Below are 22119 nucleotides of genomic sequence, written 5' to 3' on the forward strand. Positions count from 1 at the left end.
CTAATAAGTGCTTGAGCAGATTTGCTTTCTTACACTTGCATTGATGCACACAATTTGGTAATAGAAATTTTAAAAATGTAGTTTATTTATTTAGGTCACAGCAGCGTTAGTGTTTCTCCAGCATGACCGAGGACACTGAGCAGATGTTTCTGTGCAGGTCAGACTTCAGGAAGTACTCGCGCCTTTTTGAAATAGAAAAGACGTCATTCATCAGGTTGAGTTCGCTTCCTGCTTGGCCTGTGCAGTCTAAGACAGATGTTTTTGCACTTTTATAGCTGTGGCTGCATTAGACAAAGGATGAAATGGTTTTTTTGTAAAATGCTTGAACAACCAATCTGAACAAAAACTTTATTGCAAATATTGGAATTTACACGAGACAAACATTTATCAATAAACTTTTACTGCATTTTACAGTTAAGCTGTTCAGTGAATCCTCTTCCTTCCAGGGGGTTCAAGGCAAATCAGCTACATCTTCACAGAGACGTATACATAAAACCTGGATGTCATATCTCCCAGACATGTCTGAGGTCTCCAGGGCTTTAAGAAATCCAGCAAAAGTTCCAAAACAGAGACTCATGTTTATTTTGTCTGTGATACAGGAGCCAAAACTGAACCATCATAGTTCACCAAGCTCCACAAATGCTCAGTTATAACACGAGTCCAGGGAGTTGAATAATAATAATAATAACGACAAGCAGAAACTCAAATGCATTTTCATTTTCGCCCTTTACCACTCTTCACCCCTCCTTTGCCACCCTTAGCCTGTCGTCCCTTTCCGCGCTTTCCTTTGCCTCCTTTAGCGCGTTGTTCTTTTCTCTGCATTCCCCGCAAATCTTTCTTCATGCGCCCGTCCACCACCTTGAAGACTCCTTTGACACCAGGAGGCCGTCTCACCTTCTTCCCAGCACCCTTTTTGCTCACAACGTATGTTACTTCTCTCTTTTCTTTCCCCAAGCCGGCTTTCTTGTATATACTGAAAGAAACAAACAGTATTGAAATTTTCTCCTGGGTAAAACAGCCAGTTAGTTTTGTCTTCACAGCCCCACAGATGTGACAACATACCTCTTCAGCTGAGCCATCTTCTCCCTCTCAGAGATGTCCACTGTGTTGACAACCGCTTCTGCTTTCTTCTTGGCCTGCTCCATTTTTTTCAACGTCTTGAAAAGAAACAGCGGAATTAATACATTCGGAAACACACCGATTACTTCGAAAAGCTCCTCGGGCTACAAGTGTTTTACCCTTCTCTTCTTCCTGGCCTTGGCCTCAGCAACTCGTTTGATTGGCCGAGCATTGATCTCCTTCCATTTTTGTTTGTATTCCTCCACCATCTCCTTGGTGACCGGCACCGGCCTCTTCCGGTGTTTCCGTTCATCATCGAGGAACCACTCCGGTACTTCCCATGGCTCGTCAGAGGTGGCGAACCTGAAACGGCATACACAAGGTGTTATTCGTGATCTTCACTTATTCCAGCAGGTTTAAGCCTTATTTGTCGAAAACAAATGTTAACCCGAGTATACGCATCGTTAGATGCAATCAGCAATCTGAAAGGCAGATTCTTTTCCATTAGTACCTATTGGGATTGACTCAGCAAAGTTTTAGGTCATAGTACCTGGTACCACTGCTCGACTGGGGTTCCAAGCAATCCGAGCAGATACTAAAATGTGACGCCGTCAGAGTGCGTGCCACCGATTAGCTGGTCAGTGGCGTCACTCGATGAGTCGCAAGAGCGTCTCCTTCCAAAAAATCAAAACTGCCCTTTTTGAAACCCGAAATGGCTACAACCCCCCCCCAAAAAAAACAAAAAAACAACGCCATGGTCCCAGAGTCTGCCGAAAAGCCACAGATGGAGCACCAGGTATTAGGGCTGTGCCATTTGACCAAAATCTCCATATACCAATTTCTCATCACGACAACGATATAAATCACAAAACGGTGCATTTTCTGTAAATTCTGTGAAACTCGGGCAACTCGACCTGCATGAAGTGTGGGCGTCGTGCACCTGGAGTCGAGTGTTTTAACCGATACATAAAACTGCATTTTTTTAGACATAAGTTGTAACGGCCGCCATTTTCTTCTTGAGTATTTATTACATGGCGTGCTGCGGGGAAAAGCCATGTTCTAACGTTTGAGCCTAAGGTTTATTTTGACCACCTGACGGCTCTTTTCTTCTCATCCATAAACCCTCTCCACACTCCTTCACGTGATTCTTGCGTAGGTGGTAGAAGAGAAAAACAAGATACTGCCGTATACGGGTTTTTTGTGACACCACGAAACAAACGATAGCACGTAACATGAAGCGACAGATATTTTCCTGTCAACATCCGACATATTTCATCATATAGAACAGCCCTCCCAGGTGCATCAACACTTTGACATCCACCTTTGTTATAGCGTTCGTGTTGTATACTAATAAGGTCACAGAACGCGCAGCAGCATTAATAATAATAATAATAATAATACATTTTATTTGAAAGCGCCTTTCAAAACACTCAAGGTCACTGTACATAGTAGAATAAAAACAACAAAAGCAAGAAGTTTACAGAATCATAAAAGCACAAGACATAAACAAATAAAATAGAGTGGAGAGGTTATGTGGGATAAGCTACTTTGTGCAAGTGGGTTTTGAGTTTGGACTTAAAGAGAGAGAAGGAAGAGATGTTTCTTAAATCAGGAGGTCGGGAATTCCAGAGTCGTGGAGCAGAGCAGCTGAAAGCCCTGCTCCCCATGGTGGCAAGACGGGGGGGAAGGGACGGAGAGTGAAAGGGAAGAAGAAGATCTGAGACAACGAGATGGGGCGATGATCTTGATCAGGTCAGAGAGATATGGAGGAGAGAGATGATGAATAGCCTTAAATGTGTACAAGAGTATTTTGAAATTAATGCGATATTTGACCGGGAGCCAATGAAGCTGCTGCAGGACAGGAGTGATGTGGTGGACAGAAGGGGTCCTGGAGATGATACGGGCAGCAGAGTTCATCGCTATGATGACAACCACGGACATTTGCTAGTTCTGGATTGTAATGGAAAAAGATCCAAAGCACACACACCTGTGGAAGGAGCTGTCCACCAGGTCCCTTGCCCTCTTCTTAGATGTAGCGATCTGAGTGCCGAGTGCCAGGCCTTCTGGACTCAGGATTCTAGCTTTCTTACCTAAAGAAACAGTCAGTCATCCAGAGTTACACACACACAGGCTAAAAACAGAATATAAGCTCTAAAGCATGAGATAGGACATATAGACATATCAAATATTGCTGAGATGCAATGGTGCATGTTATTTAACTTAAGAGCACTTTTATTGGAAACCATGCGGGTTATTCAAATGAGTTTTCAACCCAGCTGTGGCAGCAGCAGTGCAATACTTCAGGTTACAAAAGAGTTGAGAGGTGCAACACCAAAATGGATGGGTGCCAGCACGCAGCACCATGCAACAGGGGGCGCTCACCAAGCATGAAAACTGACTGACTCTTCCTGAAGATGGCAGACTAAAGGTTCACCACTGAGTGCAAAGATGCACTGAGGAAGAGTTTCAGCACTCGAAAACTGACAAGCAAACAATTTAGAAGATTGGAGAATTATGTGCTGCCTGGCAAAAGCATAGTTTCTTTGTAGGGCTTCAAACGTAGGGCTTAAGATGAGCTCTGTCAATTGTTCTGGAGCCCAAATGTGCATAAATAAAGAAATGTCTATATGCAACATTTAGATGATGACGAGAAGTGTTTGGGGATGCTGACGACCTCACTGTCATACTCACTGGTACTTTCGACAGGAACAACCTGGAAGTCGTCGTCATCATCGACCTCTCCTGATACTGCACCAGCCCCCCGGGCCTGCTTCATTCTGGTAATCTCCCTAAAAGGAAACCGGTGAACATGTTACCTGTATATTAGCATTAATGTTAAGAACAGTTTTAAGAAATTGGAAATATTGCAGATTTCTTTTCAGTTACGCAATCAAACTAAGCTTATTAATTATGTAACACACTGGACTAAAGAGAGCCACACTTAATGTGCTTTTACGTTTCATCATTGCTGCTGTCATCCGAGTCACTGTCACTCTCCTCTGCAGCTTCCAGTGATGGTCCTGCCTTTTCCTCCTCTGGCAGAGCAGCTTCTTGCTGCTCCTCCTCCTCCTTTATGTCTTCCTCAGCTTTCCTCTTTTTGCCTTTTCCTAGAAGTAAGAATACATACAAGGATAGCTACTAGCCCCTCACAAACACAATTTCATTTAAAGCTGTGAAAAATAACATGTATGTGAACGTGTGAGTGTGAAGACATGAACACGAGGAGGAGAAACACTTCACACCTGACTGTTTAGTCCGGAGCCACTCGGTCTGTTTGAGCTCGCTCTCTGCGTCTCCTTCGAGGCCAATCTCAGAGAAGATGCCCTACGGGTACACAAAGCACGGTGAAAGATCAGAAATCAAGTAGGAAGCAGGTGCCACATCACACAGCGAACAGGTGCAGCAGAAGAATACCTGAGCTTTAGATGTTGTGTTACGAGTCAAACACATACCTTGCTGAACCACAGGTCGGCCTGACGCTCCATCTTCTCATCTTTTCCCTCTAGCTCCACCACCAAGCCACCATCCTGCTCTTCATCCTCCTCCTCCTCTTGGTTGGTAAACTTTACTCTGAAAACCACAGAAATGAATCGTGAACTTTGAGGTCTTCTAGAAAGGTTGGGCTTTCTTTCTGGTAAAATAAATAAATAAACAGACTTGAGCTTCCAGGGAAAAACAGTAAGCATCAAACTTGTGGAATGACAATAACAATTCTAGTAAATCAGTCTAGTTTGAGACCAACTCTGCTAAAAATAAATTTGTACTCACTGAACATGTATACTAGGGGTGGGTTCTAATAATCGATTCATCGATTAAAATCGATTCTGGCTTGGATAACGTGATATCGATTCATTAAAATCCTGAATCGATTTTTTATATAAATATATTTTGCCCAAAATTCCAGAATCTCAGGTGAAACGTCACAAATTTTGACAACCACCAAACATTTAAAACAGTAAATGAGAGCAGGAACACGGCTTCTGCACAAAGACGTAAACACAAAGCGTGGAGCCGCCAAAACATCAGAATCAGTGAGATGTCGCCTTTCTCACCAACGACACGGTCGGGGCTGAAAGCCGACAGCTCGCTGATTCTGATGTTTCGGCGGATCTGCGCTTTGTGTTTACGTCCTTTTTGCGCTGATTCTAAAGCTGTTAGTTTTATCTCTCTCCAAACAATATTGACTGAACCAGCAGCAAAAGAAGATCCAAACTAAGCTTCACATAAAGATCGTCATGAATTCACTGACTTTTGCTGTTTTGCTTCCACCAGGATAAAATCACACTTCATGCACAGCTCTCTCTCTCTCTCTTTTTCTCAGTGTACTTCAAGAACAGTTTCCCGTCTATCCCCGAAATCTGTTTTCTGCATTATTCGCTTGCTTGTTACGCACAAGTCTACCGTTGTTCGCAGGCTGTCGGCCGATGTTTTTTTCCTTTTACTTACTTCCGAAAAGAAAACCTAATTTCTGCCGTTCAACAGGCTTCTGAACAAATTTAAACTTTTTAAAATTATACAAAATGCAAAACGCCGTGTCTGTAATAAAACCGCTGTAACTTCAGAGGTAATGTTCATGTGTTGATTAATGGTTTTCTTTCGTTTCTGATGTACTGCAGAATATTTTTATAAAATCCAGGCCAGGAAAATCACCTTCATGTTTTTCTGTTTTATCTTCAGCTACTTTGACACAAAGGCCTCTGCTGTGATGCTCACACCTGTGATAAAGTCTGGAAAGCGTCAGCTTCCTTTAGATACAAAAATATGTAAATGTACTGATCTGAATTATAATATTTCTGACTGTCAAAATTTCCCAGATTTAAATCGAATTGAATCGAATCGATTCAGGACCTTGTGAATCGGAATAGAATCGATTCTAGAAATCAGTGACGATACCCAGCCCTAATGTATACATGCTATTCAGTGCTTAACACCTTTCTAAAGAGAACTCCTACAGAGCCAGGCACCACATCACCAGTACCTCAGAGTGCTTTTGCTCTGAATGGCCTCTTACTTCTTTTTTGGTGCTTTCTTTTCCAGCTCATTTTGTCGCCGTTCCACCTCTTCCAGATCCTCGTCATCCAAATCAGATGCCAGTGACATTTTATCTGCATCATCGCCATCTTCATCGGAGAGGTGAAAATCATCGTCTTCATCTACCAGAGTGTCCGCTGCCTTCATGTCCCCCTTTGATATGTCAACAAGCACCTGAGGGACCGAGAAATTAACATGAAGCCGCTTCTCAGTGATAAAGCTCGTGGGACTTGAACTCTGTGGGAATCAGCGGTATTCTGATCTTGAGTTTGGTGCTTTAGGGAAGCAGCGTGTGACGTTTACCTTTTTCTTCTTGATGGAGACGAGAGAGAACAAGGACGAGTCCTCAGTGGAGGCGATGGACACACCCGGTAGATCCATCTTCAGCTCCACTCTCTCTCTCTGCTTCCGCTGCTCCTTCAGCAGTTTCCTCTTCTTCCTGCCAAATCAGCAAGAGACAGTTTCTTGGTTTGCCCCTACAACTGCATCCGTGGCAAAAGCTAAGAGGTGAAACTAAAAGTAAAGTGTTGCTTCTCTTTAAGGCAAGATGTACCTATCAAGACAAAGTAGGAAAGATGAGGAATTAATGTCACCGAAAACACAAAAAACTAAAGCGGTTCATACCGTTTGAGCTCAGCCACCTCCTCAGCTTTCAGCTCTGCCAGCTTTTTCACCATTTCTTCCTCCTCGTTGTCCTCACCCTCCTCCTCTTCATCCTCCTTCTTTCCTGCTTCTTCCTCTGAATTGCTCCCTTCTTCATCCGAGCTTAAGCTAAAAACAATGTAGAGATGATTTATGTGTGACACACTTTAACAAAGATTTAATATTTAAATTGCTTTTTCTTTTCTTTTTTTAAACCTGATCTCCTGGTCGAGCTGCTTAGCCTCGTCTTTCAGTTTCTTAGCTAGGTATCTCCTCAGCTTGGACCTCCAGTTCAGCAGCAGGCTGCAAACGTGAGAAAAGACATGCAAACACGGCCCGTGTTAACAACACTTCATGCTACAACACGTTCTCACACCATCTGATGTATGTGATGTGCAAGCACAGTAAAGTAGCAGCAGCTTACTAAAGCACAAACGTGGCGAGTGAGAGATGGAAAAGCTCACCGGAGTTCTTTGCGGCCCAGGACTTTGATGTCACGACAACACTCCTTTATTTCATTGCTGGTTGCTGAGTGAAACTCCAGATCAGGATTGTTGAAGGTGATCTGAATGAGACAGAGCAAGAAAAGCACGAGTTTTCTTCTTAGTTCTTATTCTTAACAGGACTGTCTCAAAGCCCCCCCCACACACACACACACACAAACAAAAAAAGCTCACCTCACTGGCTTTTCCCAGAAAGTCGACTGGGTTCTCGGCTTTCAGAAAATCGGTCACCATGAAACTGTGGTAGAGCGTCAGATCTCCATCTGTATATCCCTCCGCCTGCAACAGAAGAAGAGCTGCTTCATCACTGATGGTTCATTTCTGGGCTCAAATGTGCCTTAAAGTAAGTCTTAAACCTTGTGACTGATAAATAAAACAAAGTGTTTAAAAGCTAAAACTTTTCATAACAGGCAATCACAGCCAGCTCTGACATGCTTATCGTGACCAAACACTTGTCAGTATACATGCCTTTGGCTTCTTTACAGGGATCAGCTCCTTCACAGTTTTGGCCTGCACCTCCACCTCTTTGAATGCATACTTGGGGTCAAAGAACTTGCTGTCGATTTTGTCCGGGGCAACAAAACCTGATGATGACGACAATGGGGGAGGTTTAGGTGAGGTTTAGTCAAGAACAAGGTCAAAATTAAGATCATTATTTATTGTCTTCAAAAAGCGAATGAAATAATAAAGGTTGTGCTAATGACACCGACCCTGACAGATGACAAAGATCTCAGCAGACTCATTCCTGGATGCCTGCGGTTTGGTGGCCTGCACCTTCTTGAAGAACTGCTGGAAGATCCAAAGCAGAGGCTGGTAGTCTTTGGAGCGAAACACCTTGGTGACAAAGGTGCCTCCTTTGGTAAGAAACTCACAGGCCAACTTCAGAGCCATGAGAGTCAGGTGAGCTGTGGGTGAAAAAGGGAGGATTTCAAAATTAGATTTAAATACCAAATACTGTGGAAAATGGACATGAACTAGTTTAGGCACAACAGAGACACAAAATCAAAGAGTGGTAAGGATGTATCAAAAAAGAACCCCTTACAATCCTCTTCAACCAAATTAAATCATTTTGGACATATTGTGCGAATGCTGTTTTACTGCAGTCTGATCTCTAGACGTTTTGTCTCGACTCACCTTGGGAAAAGGCATCGTGCTGCCAGTTAGCTCCCACATTTGGGGCTCCATCGTTTAACACAACATCCACTTTCCAAGTCTGAAGCTCCTTTCTGAGAGACTGTACAACGGAAAGAGTGTCTCATCAGTTAAAACCATGTCACAAACATAGCGTTGGCTGTCCACATCTGTACTGTTGAAATATCATCTCTGATTTTATGTTTTTTCAGTGATGTTGTGAACAGCAGCAGCTTTCTCACCTGTCTGCATTTCTCAGTGGTGATGTCTTCTTGAAGTGTCACCACGTTGGGGATGGGTTTAATGGGGACCAAGTCAACACCTGAGAAGAAGAAACCACTCTTATGGGGAAGTATTGTCACACACATTACAGCTGCTTTAGAAGCATAACAGAAACAGAGCCATTTATCATTGGAGAAATTTGCACTCACCGATAATCAGACTTGAAACAGGCATAAACTTAGACGCTACCTGCAACCTGGAAAAGGAGATTTTGAATTCAACTTTGATTATTTTGCATAGTACAAATCACTCATTTATCCGTTTTCGCTTCCGTCATGACGTATTGTACCGTAATGTCATTTCTGTAAAGCTCGTGCATTTTATCTTGTAATCACAGCAAAAGAAAGTCTGTGATTATAGTGAACCAGAGTCGTGCTCACCAGAGAGGAGGTCGAGGTTGGTCACACACGGTCCTAAGTTAATGCAACTTTACACAAACTGCAACTGTACAATCACCAGTCAGCTCCTCTTCCCTGACTTTCACCCCCTACTTTCTCCCCTCTCCCCCATACTGTCATTATATTAATGCTGCTATCCTGTATATATCGTACTTACTATTGTTTGAGTACTTGCGATTATTTTATTGTACTTTTTATATTTTACATTTATATTTATTATTTATCTTGCACCAAGGGAGTGGCACTCCAATTTCGTTGTACTCTGTACAATGACAATAAAGGCTATTCTATTCTATTCTAACACTTCTGTCAACGTGGTCGCTGTTTTCTCTTCTCTCTGTCCCTGACTCAGCTGCCACTTGTTATAACAAAGACCTTTGGTGATCGTTCAAATGTGACAGAAGCGAATGACCAAAGACTGCAAAGTGGTCAACTGGCCAGCTTCCCCCCAGAGGGGTTACTTCTTTTCCTTTTGTTACCACACACGACGGCATGTCTGGTGACGGGATGCTTACCACCCTCCAGGTGCAGCGCACAGATCCACCAGAGCTCGGGCTTTCTGCAGAAACTGGAACTTACGGTTAAGCTGGATCAGTTTGAAGGAGGAACGAGAGCGATAACCTAAAAATTACACAAAAGAGGAGATTTAAAAGATTGCCAGCAGTCTGCAACCCACACTTTATATCGATCGGAGCTTTAGCCTGCTAATGCTAATATCACGACAGTCTCGAGCTCATGTTGTTTTCCGGTACTCTACCTGTTTCTTTGGCCAGGTGGTAGAATTTATCTTTGCGGGTCTTTCCGACCTTAAGTTTCTTCCCCATATTTGCTGCTTTACTTTTACGCCGGACCTTAACACACAGATATGTCACACACTCAAAACACCCCTCTGCCTATGAAAACAGCACGTGTACACGTGCCGGCGCAGGACTACGACGTCACACTTCTTCTTCTTCTTCGGATTTGTTTGTTAGTTTCGCGCATGTTTCGCCACCTGCTGTTAACAACACATTACTACGATATCTTAAATAAAATGCATTATTATTATTATTAATATCCATCCATCCATTCGCTTCCGCTTATTCTTTTCAGGGTCGCGGGGGGCGCTGGAGCCTATCCCAGCTGTCATAGGGCGAGAGGCGGGGTACACCCTGGACAGGTCGCCAGTCTGTCGCAGGGCCAACACACAGGGACAGACAACCATTCACACTCACATTCATTCGCACATAGTGACAATTTGGATTAACCTATCCCCACAAGCTGCATGTCTTTGGATGGTGGGAGGAAGCCAGAGTACCCGGAGGGAACCCACGCAAACACGGGGAGAACATGCAAACTCCACACAGAAAGACCCCGGCCTGATGTTGGAATTGAACTCAGGACCTTCCTGCTGTGCGGTAACAGTGCTAACCACCGTGCCACTGATTATAATAATAATTATTATTATTATCATTATTATTATTAATGCCGTTGCTGCTATAAATATATCCAGTTATATGGACAAGATTAGTACTAGACACACAAAAATAGCTCATGTTTATGAATTGCTATTGAGGGAGAAGGACTGTTCTTGTCATGCATACAGGCGATCGTGGCTCAAGAGTTGGGAGTTCGTCTTGTAATCAGAAGGTTGCCGGTTCGAGCCCCGACTCCGACAGTCTCGGTCGGTGTGTCCTTGGGCAAGACACTTCATCTGTTGCCCACTGGTGGTGGTCAAAGGGCGCCAGTGTCCGGCAGCCTTGCCTCTGTCAGTGCGCCCCAGGGCAGCTGTGGCTACAATGTAGCTGCCATCACCTGTGGGTGGATGACTGGATGTAGTGTAAAGTGCTTTGGGGTCCTTAGGGACTAAGTAAAGTGCTATAAAAATACAGGCCATTTACCATGGCAGTCTGAGCAATGTAAAATAAGACTGTAATTCATTCATTCAACAACTCTCCATTACCCATTATTTGCTTTCATCTAATGGCATCACTCTTTACAGATCAAAAATTAATTAAGTGAAAATAACACACCATGCTTGGTTTGCTGAAATTACAGAAAACAGGGATCCACAGTATTTACTATGGCCTATACTGGTGTCCAGCGTGCTTATAGTTTTTCAGTTACAAAGGTGATGATACATTTCTGTCCATCCATCTCTTTAGGACCTAATCCCAGCTGCTATAGGGCGGGGTACACCCTGGACAGGTCACCCATCTGTCGCAAAGAGACAGACAACTATTCACACCTACAGGCAATTTAGATTCACCAACCTAACCCCATCAAACTATGATTAATGCTCCATGGGTTAAAAAAAAATTTGGTCAAATAATTCACAACTCCTGCCTACAACAAAGACTGGATCAACAAACAACTGCGGCCATATTGTAATGGTATATGGGGTTTGTTAATAAACATAACATCATTTTTTAAATCTTTATCAATGTTTATTTTGTTATTTTTTATCACAGCCAAATGAATTTAGGGAAAACACTTTAGTGAAGACTACAGCTGTCAGAAAGGCCTGTTTCTGGACCGTGTGTTGATCAGTCCCAGGACAGAGAAGGCACTGGCTGCTGCCGTCACCAAACTGATGGCCCCAATGGCTCGTGAAGCCTGTGGAGACAAGAAGGAGGGGCAGGCGTTAGAATAGGAGCAGCAGAGGCTGATTGATTTTATTGCATATTTACAATACAGCATGATTCCAAACTTAACAAGACTAACTCATTAGTCTGTAACTCAGATTTGCCTAACTTATAAGAGGAAGCAGGCAACAACACATTCATTTACAGTAAACCTTTTTTTCCCGTAAACTCTTTTGAGCTGATTATTTAATTCAAAGCTGATTTGTTGTGTAAAGATTAAGGCTTTGGCAGGATGTATTTGGCTCTTAAACATAGCTTTAAAGTAGATTTGGATGTCGTTGTTTTCAATACAGAACATGGTCATAATTAAAGCAATTATAAGATTATATGTGGGTGAAAAATAGAATTATAAATTATATTTTGGGACAAAGTATCATGTTTTCATTTTAGTGGTATAGTAGAGCCCTAGGATGGATAAATCTCTGATGTTAAGGTTCACTCTGATTTGCCACTTTGGTCAATGTTTTTAAATGTCTGACAATGTGAGACTATGACAGGGACAATGTTTTGGATTTATTAGTCGCTTTTAGTGACAGAAGCAGAACAAACAGTGAGAGACCTGCTCAGACACCCCCTCCCCGTAACGAAGAAGGGTAACGAAGTGCTCGCAGTTGCTCCCCAGCAAGTCATAAGAGACCTCCTGGCCAATGAGGACTTGTGCCCGCTGGATGATTTCACAGACAGGGAGGGGTGTGTGGTTGTGGTCATACTTGTTGTTGACACGGTAGGAATCACTTCCCACTACCTCCTTCAGTAGCTGCATGCGTACCACTGCCTTCCTGCTGAAGACAGACTTCACACTGGACATGGCGGCTGCCTGGCTCTCATCTGTGGGAAAGGAGAGATGATTTAAATTGTCAAAGGGAAGAGAAGAAAGACTCTTCTGTAGGCTAAGGCTAATGACGCCAGACTTAAAGACCAGATATTAACACATTAGCACAATGAAGCTGGAGAATGAATGCTAACCTTTTTTCCACTCGATAAAAGTTAACGTGAGGGTTCCCGATGTTTAGAGACAAATGCAATCACAGGATGCTGTAAATGGACCAAACTTCAGTCAAGAGAACAACTGAGCTGTACGTTTTCATTTTTTTTTAAATCTCTCAGTCAGAACATACTCTATCATGTTTAGGTGGAAACTAGCGAGCTAACCTCCTGCTAACTTCAAACTCAGTTAAATTTCATAACTTCTGTTTTCATGGATGCCTGGATGTTAAACTGAATTGTTACACCTGGTAAAGCAGCTGATCATTTTATTAAGATGAAAGAATTTAGACAGTTTGTAACGCTGAGTTATACCGCAGTGTTCATTTGACTTTGGGACCTGAAGCGGAGTTTGGACCCAGAAACAGCTAATGCCATCAGACTAAAAGACCGGATAGAAATGGGGACGTTTTCAAGTATGAAACAGGGGGAGGGGATGCCAACATCTGCAGATAACAGGGGCCACACGCTTGTCAAAAAAGGGTAAAAACAAGTTTTGGTTATAAGGGGGTGAAAATTGTGATATGTTATCCCAGCCCGTTTCACAGTGAATGCAGTTCACTATGAAAAAGGACATTTTTACAGGACTCTGGGTGTATTTGTGAAAAAGTAAGAACATCCTCTCTCTTTCCCTGGAAAATGCACATAATCATCAAAAAGTGTGAGCACCTCTATAAAGTTTCTGCAGTTTGCTGGCCTGGAGCATTCAGACGTGTGTAAACACGATCCTACAATATTCCCAGGAGTGCACATCATAGCCCCACGATGACCCAAGAGCTACATCTCAGACTAAAGGCTTCAGTCTGCATGTTGAATGTTAAAATTCATGACAGCTAGAAAAATACTGAACCAGTATGAATAGTTTGCCAAGATAAAGCCTCTTTTCTCTAAAAATGAGCACGACAGGAGAGTTTAGGCTTGCAAAGCTGCATCTGGAACAATGGCCCTCACTTACTAACAGTGCATACACAAAAATGTGTGCATGATTTATGGATACAAACATTTCATGCACAAATCAGTGATTTATCAGTATTTTCATACCTGAATTTGTTTACATGTTACATGTTACTAGTCACTGCACAGTGGCGTCAGAGTGGGTATTTCAGTTTAACAGGTCAACAAAGTTGTATTGTATTCATTTTTAACCTCCTTTCACTCTTCCTTCAATTATTTGATAAACGACATCTCAGGAGTTATGAAGTGCCCAGACCTTAGTGAAATAAACAAAGCTAAAATTAATTTGAATTCAATTCAATTCAATTCAATAAAACTTTATTGATCCTGAAGGTTGACCCCGAAGGAAATTGGGTTAAGGCTGCCGACCTTTGCCAGCGCCATCTTACCCTCCGACCATACATACATTAGACAAACATCACATGGGGAAGACAGGTCAGAGAGGTATAACAATGGAAAATGCACAACATGAGGAAAGACGAGGAGAAAAAATAACTCCCCCCAGACTGAGCTCCAACAGGAAGATCAGTTTGAGAACAGAAAAAAACACCTCAGCACATAAATCATCACATCTCACAACATAAAGACATGAGCTTCGAAGGCGTTCGGAGGGGGTGGGGGGTGAGTGTAGGTCTGTGTCAGTGTACATGCGTGTGTGTGCGTTTTCCATGTTCAACCGAGAGAAAGTGTCCCTTCACCCGGTTATGCAAAAGTCAACAATCTTCGATCAGCGCGGATGGCCTTGAAGGAAGGTTGTTGTTCCAGTCAGCTTCAACCTTGGCAGGCCTTCAGCTGGTGCCAGTGGGATGGCCGTATGAGTGAAGATGGTGAATGTTTAGGTTTAGTGAGAACAACTGCATCCAATTTTACAATTGGTCTAATGTCCGTCACTGGTCACCAATTCTCTCAATTCCCGTTGTTCTTCTCCAAGATCGTATCCATATTGAGTTCAAAACACAGTCTGAGTACTCACAGCCCTGCCCATCGTCTATCACGTCGGCCAGCCTTGTGGGATTTTGAACAGCTGTAGCCGCTTCTTGTACTTCGATAAGCCAGGTCTGAGCCAGCTCCAGTCAGCCAGAACGCTGTTATCATGGTTCTGAATTGGTAGATGTCGTTCATTGTCCTCCATCGAGAGTGTCGCCAGACAAACGATGCAACCGACCATCGAGTATCCGGCAGCAAATGTCTCCGCAGGACAATCGGGCTCTCCCAAGCCCAGGAAGGTGTCAATTCCGCTACGGGACCAGTTGATCAAATCCATAATTCTTTCGGTTTTAGAGAAGAAGACTGAGAAACTCTTTGAGGGTTAGAAAGCGAGACTATACAAAAGACATGAGAAGCCAAGCAGGAAAGATAAGGGAGAGGGAGAAGAATGCGACCGCCTCCGTCAAGAGCCAAGAGAGAACTATTCTCTAATTTAATTAAGCATCAGGATGTAGTTTGTAATGTGAGCCTTTTAACCTCAGTCTAAAACATGACAGGTTTATGTCAGATTTGTGAGGATAGCCGCAAGTTTTACGTTAGAAACTCTTTTACTGACCAACAGGAGTTAAGTTGATGATGTAACCATCTCCCAGGTAGAGAGCCCAATGCTGATAGGCTGGTCTGAAAATCTCAATGAGGTCACCAGGCTGGGGGTCACCAGAGAGGGCAGGAAGGTCCAGATCATTAGAGGCCATCTACACAGAGAGCCACAGAGAGACATACATGCTTAAAAGGACATTTAAATAACAAAAATAACAGAAATATTTAGTTGATAGAATATTTGTCATTTTAGAGAATGTGAAATCTGTAACACACTTGCAAAATGTGAAGTCTTTCTCACTAGATTTGAGAAATCTTATCGCTGCTACATGATTACAGATTATATAATTATTACTGATAAGGAAAAACTGCTGCTAGAGTGACCGCTCACTCATATGTGTATCCCTCTCTGCTGTCATTCAATCCCCAAAACACACATGGCTAATGCACATTATCCAGCAAACTTACATTAGAGTTTTGTAGTTGTTTATCCATCCCACATCATGCTTCCACAAATTCTAAGAAGAGAGGAAGAACAGAGAGAAAATCCTTTCAATTCAGCTGATAAATACAAACTGCTTTTACACCAAGAGATGGAGAAATTTCACTTTCCTTTCCTAGTCTGATAAGATTCGAAAGGGAAAATAACAAAATTCCCAGAGCAAGAAAATGCTAGATAAAACACAATGTAAAGGTCACCCATACATACACGCACGCACAATACACACCAGCTCGCACAGACAATACGCACATGAGCTCTTGTTTCACCTGTGCTGCCACAATAGCAGCAGCACAAAAGGGAAGCTGACAGAAAATAGTTTGAGCACAGGTTATTTCACACAGGAAAAAAATATTTCACCTGTCATTTCATGTCTTTAATTCCCTCTCTCTCTTATTTTTCTTTCCTGGATGATAATGATTACAGTGTGAATATTTCCCAAGGTCAGAGTTTAATGTTGAATAAAATTTCACTTGGATGGCATGAAATCAATATCTGCCTGGGCGAGCAGCTGCTATATCCATCTCATTATTAATGTATGGTGCCCAAGACACATTGAAAATAAGTGTCCATACATTATTCACCAAATCAAAACCGCATCAGCATCTGAGAGCTGCCACAAATACAGAAACATACATGTATAAAGTCATGTGACAGAAGTATATTGTAATAACTAAATCGAGGTTACAGACCAAATAGGCAACACTGAGCAAACATTTTAAAGAGAAAAGGCGTCCAAGAGTAGTACTTACTCAAACACCAGCAGCTTTTTCTTCCTCACCATTTTAATTCCCCATCATAAATTCACACAAAACCATAAAGAAATTCAAGAGAAGAGAAAAAAAGAGGTTCGAACACGAGTTCCTGAGAGGATGAGCAGATTTTGAATATCTCAAAGCAAAACGAGAGGCTGGAGGTCCTGGTGGAGGTATTTCACTGTCCGCTGTGCTGACTGATAGCAGTTTGTCCCAGCTGTCAAAGTGACACACACATATAAACACGCACACACAGGCATTTCCTACCTGCTTTTGTCCCATTCAGAAGGAGCTGTTTGCAGATATATAGCTGGTTTCAGATTAACTCTGTCTGATCACTGTTCCTGGAAACTGACAGATGCACAAAATATCTTACATCGTGGAGTTTAGGTACAACACCTGGTGGACTGGTGTCAGAATAACAACCTGTCTCTAAATGTTCAGAAGACTTAAGAGATGGTTGTTAACTTCAGGAAGAGCTCAATGGCCCACACCCCACTGCACATCAACGGATCTGCTGTTGAGATGGTCATCAGTGTGAAGTTCCTGGGTGTGCACATATCAGCTGACCTCTCCTGGAACCTGAACACAACCACCATCATGAGGAAAGCCCAACAACGTCTTCACTTTCTTAGAATCAGAATCAGAATACTTTATTAATCCCGAAGGAAATTAGGGTTACAGCAGGCAGCACGCTAATGGCGCATGCGCACTTACAAAGGAACCTTCTGACCAACTTTACACAAACATCACATTGGGGAAACATGTCAGAGAGGTAGGCTGATAGGAAAAAAACAACGAAAATACATAACATGAGGTAAGAGGAGGAGAAAAAAAACTCCACTCAGACTGAGCTCCTAGTGGGAGAACAGTTTGATAACAGAAAAAACACCTCAGCACAAAAAGCACATGACTATCAATACACCATAGAAACACAAGACAAGCAACAGGGGCGGGTAAAGGGTGAGAGAGAGCCGGTGTAGACAGCGCATCCGGTCCTGCAGCATGTCTGCGCTGGTCCAGTCGACTGCCATCTTCCTCGGCACAAGCATCGAAGGCGTTTGGAAAGGGAGGGGGGATCAGTGTGTGCATATCAGTGTATGTGTGTGCGTGTCCAGAGTTCAGCTGAGACAGTGTCCTTCATCCTGCCAGGCTAAGTAAACAGTCTTCCAGCCAACCCAGGTGGCCTTACATGGAATGGGGGGAACAGTCTAAACACAGTCGTTATCATTAAGAAACTGAAGAAGGCCAGTCTCCCTCCTCTTATCCTCACATTATTTTACCGGGGAACCATTGAGAGCGTCCTCTGCTGCTACATCATCATCTGGTACGGGAACTGCACCCTCGCTGAAAAGAAGTCTCCGCAGCGGATCGTGAGGACAGCAGAGAGGATCATTGGAGGCCCTCTCACATCCATCTCCCAACTCTCTGACAGACACATCATTCGACGTGCGAACAGCATAGGGAAGGACACTTTCCACCCCTCACATGCACTGTTCTCCCTCCTTCCATCTGGCAGACGGTTTCGCAGCATTAAAACTGTAACGACCAGACACTGCAAGAGCTTCTTCCCCCAAGCAGGCAGGGCCCTCAACTCACTACCACAAAAGGACTGATATAAACATACACCTCTACAAACACCTTGCAATAATCATCAAAAGACTCAAAAACAACAAATACTACCACAAATCCACTACGAACTGGTCCTGGGAACAGTATGCTTTGCACACTCAGTCACAGAGTTCTGAACACACACCGAAATTATATTATATTTGCACATTTTGCACGTCTTTGTCTTGTCTCGTTAATATCCTGACAATAACTTGAAACTGGTATTCAATACCTACTGCACATTCCACTTTGTCTCTGTCCTGTCTTTGTTTATCTTTGTTTATCGTACAGTTAATATTTTACAGTTACCATTATAGTATTGTATAGAATTGTATAGTTAGTAATTAGTACCTTTTTATCCCTTAATTTTATTATTTATTTGTAATTCCTAGTTTTATATCTCTTGGAGATATATCCTTTATATATGTATAAATGCACCATGGGGGGCTTAGGGTGAAACAGCATTGCGGTACACTGTATACTGTGTATACTACTGTATTGACAATAAAGCTCTTGAATCTTTACTTTAGTAACCAAACTGCTGCTGAGATTACCAGTTTGGCTGTATACAGTGCTGTAAAAAAGTCGTTAACTCTTACTTTTGTACATCGTAAATTAACTGTGATTAACCACTTTTTTGTGTGTTTCTTTGGAAAGCTGAATTTAATGTCACTATTCACACTCAGGCCTGATTACTGCCAGATATAATGAATCAAAAAATCAATAAAACAGAACCTGTCTGACAAAGTGAAGCTGGCAAGAAGACCTCAAAAATCAGCACATCATGCCATGGTCTAAAGAAACTCAACAGATGAGAAACAAAGTCATTGACATCTATCAGTCTGGAAGGGTTAAGGTCATTTCTACAGCTTTTCTAAAGACTCCAGTGAACAACAGTGAGAAAACCTGGGATAGTGACGAACCTTCCCGACCAAAATTGCAAGAGGACAGTAACGACTTATTCAAAAGGTCACAAAAGAACCCAGAACATCTAAAGACCTGCAGGCCTCAATTGCCCTAGTTAAGGTCAGATTTCATGATTCAACAATAAGAAAGAGACTGGAAAAATGGCATCCACAAGAGAGCTCTAAAGAGGAAACCACTGCTGACCAAAAGGAACATAAAGGCTTGACTGCCAAAATTTGCCAAAAAAACATCTTGATGATCCTCAAGAGTTTTAGGAAACTATTCTGTGGACTGATGAGACAAAAGCTGAAGCTTTTCCATAAAGGAACATCATACTAACAATCAAACATGGTGGTGGTAGTGTGATGGTCTGGTGGTGCTTTACTGCTTCAGGACTTGGACAACTTCCAGTAAGTGATGAAACCATGAATTCTGCTTTCTACCAGAAAATCCAGACAAAGTATGTCCGCCCCGTTCGTTCCCTGAATTTGGCTGATTTAAAAATGTTCTGCAAAGAAGGTAGGCAAAAATTTCTCCACACTGATGTGAAAGACTCATTGCCAATTACCAGAATGATTGCTTGATTATAGGTCTTGCTGCCAAGACTGGCACAACCAGTTATTAGGTTTCAAATGACCTTTTTCACATAGAGCCAAGCGTGGATAGCTTTTTTCCCCACTCTTGATCATGATCTAAAAAGTGCATTTTGTATTTACTCTGGTTATCTTTGTCTAATGCTAAAATTTGTTTGATAATCTGAAAAAGATCTGAAAGTGTGACAAATAGACACACACAGAAGAAAAAGAAAACAGAAAGGGCAAATACTTGTTCACAGCACTGTATGTATTCTAAAAATGGTGTGTAACCTCTATCAAACTGGGATAGGGCACAAACATCAACCTGGGTTGAGTTGCTGTCGTATTTTCATTTTTCAAAGGTTTTTACCTTTGGTTTCGTTTTAAATTTGATTTTAGTTTAATTTGGTTTTAATAACAGGTTTACCGGGTATGGTGCTTATTTTTTTCAGTTTCACTGGGTGTTTTTTTTTTTGTTTGTTTTACTTTCACTTCACTTTCACTAAATTCTTAGACGTTTTTTGCAGAAACATGTGCAGAGAGTCTGTTTTTTAAATCGTATATCCTGGACAGGCGTTTACAGTAAAGGAGAGCTCCGGGTCGGACACATTCTTTGCTCATTGATTGGCTGTTTCCGGACAACCGTTTCGTCACTTATCTCCGCCCCCTGTCCTGAGACTGGAGCTGACGCTGGCGGGGGCTGCGTCAAATGGAAGAACAGGAAGTCTAGACACTTAAAGTTTGAAAATAAAAGAACGGTCAGGACAATTGGCCGCTAAAGCGGTTTCAAAGAGAAAAAATATATAGAGTCGATATTGTTTCTCAAGGGTGACACGTTTAAGTTCTAAAAACAATGGCAGCGGTAAAACAGTAAAACACGCATAGTTTAACAGCAATTAAACTAAAGCGACATCAGTTAGCAGCGGTCACATTTACAGTACTGTACTTTCTAGTAGGGGTGGGTTTTGATAAGCGATTTATCGATTAAAATCGATTCTGGCTTGGATAACGTGATATCGATTCATTAAAATCCTGAATCGATTTTTTTAATATTAATTTATTTTGCCCGAAACGCTAGAATCTCAGGTTCACATGTTGCCTCCTGTGAGATTCCTGACACCCCTCCCCCACCCATCACCTTCACTCAATACCAGGTTGAGATGCAAATGAGGAGACTTCACTCAGGCAAGTCTGCTGGACCAGACGGAGTGAGTCCCCTTGTCCTCAAGGCCTGTGCCCCCCAGCTGTGTGGAGTCTTTCATAAACTGTTTATGCTGAGTCTGAGTCTGCAGAGGGTCCCGGTGATGTGGAAGACATCATGCCTCGTCCCTGTACCAAAGACGCCTCGTCCCAGTGGCCCCCAGGATTACAGGCCCGTGGCACTGACCTCCCACATCATGAAGACCCTGGAAAGGCTCATCCTGGACCAGCTGCGACCCATAGTAAGACCACATCTGGATCCCCTTCAGTTCGCTTATCAGCCTCGTCTCGGAACAGAGGACGCCATCATCTACCTGCTCAATCGTGTCTACACCCATCTGGACCAGCCGGCGAGCACTGTGAGGGTCATGTTTTTTGACTTTTCCAGTGCTTTCAACACCATCAGGCCGACCCTCCTGGGTGATAAGTTAGCAGCGATGCAGGTGGATGCTTCTCTGGTGTCCTGGATTGTTGATTACCTGACAGGAAGACCACAATATGTACGTCTCCCACAGTGTGTGTCTGACAAGGTGATTAGCAACACAGGGGCACCACAGGGGACTGTCCTCTCCCCCTTCCTCTTCACCCTCTACACCACAGACTTCAGCCACTGCACAGAGACCTGCCATCTTCAGAAGTTTTCTGATGACTCTGCGGTGGTTGGATGCATCAGCAGGGATGATGAGACAGAGTACCGGGCTGTGGTCGACTCCTTTGTCACGTGGTGTGAGCAGAATCATCTGCAGCTCAACGTGGCAAAGACCAAGGAACTGATCGTGGACTTCAGGAAGACCAGGAAACACTTGACCCCTGTTTCAATCCAGGGGGTCAGTGTTGACATTGTGGAGGACTATAAATACCTTGGAGTACACATTGACAATAAACTGGACTGGGCTAAAAACACCACAGCACTTTACAGGAAGGGCCAGAGTCGTCTCTATTTTTTGAGGCGACTGAGGTCCTTCAACATCTGCCAGAAAATGCTGAGGATTTTCTATGAGTCTGTGGTGGCCAGTGCGATCCTCTATGCTGTTGCATGCTGGGGGAGCAGGCTGAGGGTCGCAGATGCCAACAGACTTAATAAACTGATCCGTAAGGCCAGCAATGTTGTGGGGATGGAGCTGGACTCCCTCAAGGTGGTGTCGGAGAGGCGGATGCTGTCCAAGATAAAGACAATGTTGGATAACACCTCCCACCCACTCCATGACATGTTGGTCAGTCACAGGAGCTCGTTCAGTGAGAGACTGAGATTACCGAAAAGCACCACTGAACGACACAGGAAATCATTCCTGCCTGTGGCCATCTCCCTGTACAACGCATCCACTTAACACACTGTTTGCTGCTACAGCTACACATGTTTCTTTTCCAAATATTTATTTATAAGTGACTTATGTATGTATGTATGTATGTATGTATATATATGTATATATTGTACTAT

The 22119-nt window shown here is 42.9% G+C and overlaps 2 protein-coding genes across 3 annotated transcripts; both read right to left on the minus strand.

The window, feature by feature from the left end:
* Nucleotides 1-63: 63 nt before the first annotated feature.
* Nucleotides 64-9984, minus strand: ftsj3 (FtsJ RNA 2'-O-methyltransferase 3). Its single transcript, XM_026158920.2, has 21 exons — nucleotides 9804-9984; nucleotides 9562-9667; nucleotides 8798-8844; nucleotides 8609-8688; nucleotides 8370-8469; nucleotides 7946-8140; nucleotides 7704-7819; nucleotides 7410-7514; nucleotides 7197-7297; nucleotides 6949-7035; nucleotides 6715-6861; nucleotides 6394-6529; nucleotides 6071-6264; nucleotides 4512-4629; nucleotides 4302-4383; nucleotides 4016-4166; nucleotides 3751-3848; nucleotides 3047-3149; nucleotides 1239-1422; nucleotides 1063-1157; nucleotides 64-973 (listed from the first exon to the last, which is right to left on the minus strand). The coding sequence occupies exons 1-21, from the start codon at nucleotides 9868-9870 to the stop codon at nucleotides 715-717; spliced, it is 2571 nt and encodes an 856-aa protein (XP_026014705.2). The 5' UTR covers nucleotides 9871-9984; the 3' UTR covers nucleotides 64-714.
* Nucleotides 9985-11450: 1466 nt separating this feature from the next.
* On the minus strand, nucleotides 11451-16954 carry plaat1 (phospholipase A and acyltransferase 1). 2 transcript variants are annotated; one of them, XM_026159334.2, is made up of 5 exons: nucleotides 16657-16954; nucleotides 15604-15653; nucleotides 15152-15290; nucleotides 12230-12498; nucleotides 11451-11641 (listed from the first exon to the last, which is right to left on the minus strand). In XM_026159334.2, exons 2-5 carry the CDS (start codon nucleotides 15628-15630, stop codon nucleotides 11540-11542), a joined length of 537 nt encoding a protein of 178 aa, XP_026015119.2. In that variant the 5' UTR covers nucleotides 15631-15653; nucleotides 16657-16954; the 3' UTR covers nucleotides 11451-11539. The 2 variants fall into 2 exon arrangements, with proteins under 2 accessions (XP_026015119.2, XP_026015117.2); XM_026159332.2 differs by having other exon boundaries at nucleotides 16387-16669.
* Between the last annotated feature and the right edge of the window lie 5165 nt (nucleotides 16955-22119).

The sequence above is a fragment of the Astatotilapia calliptera genome, chromosome 23, assembly GCF_964374335.1.
Source record: "Astatotilapia calliptera chromosome 23, fAstCal68.1, whole genome shotgun sequence".
In the NCBI taxonomy this organism is placed as follows: domain Eukaryota; kingdom Metazoa; phylum Chordata; class Actinopteri; order Cichliformes; family Cichlidae; genus Astatotilapia; species Astatotilapia calliptera.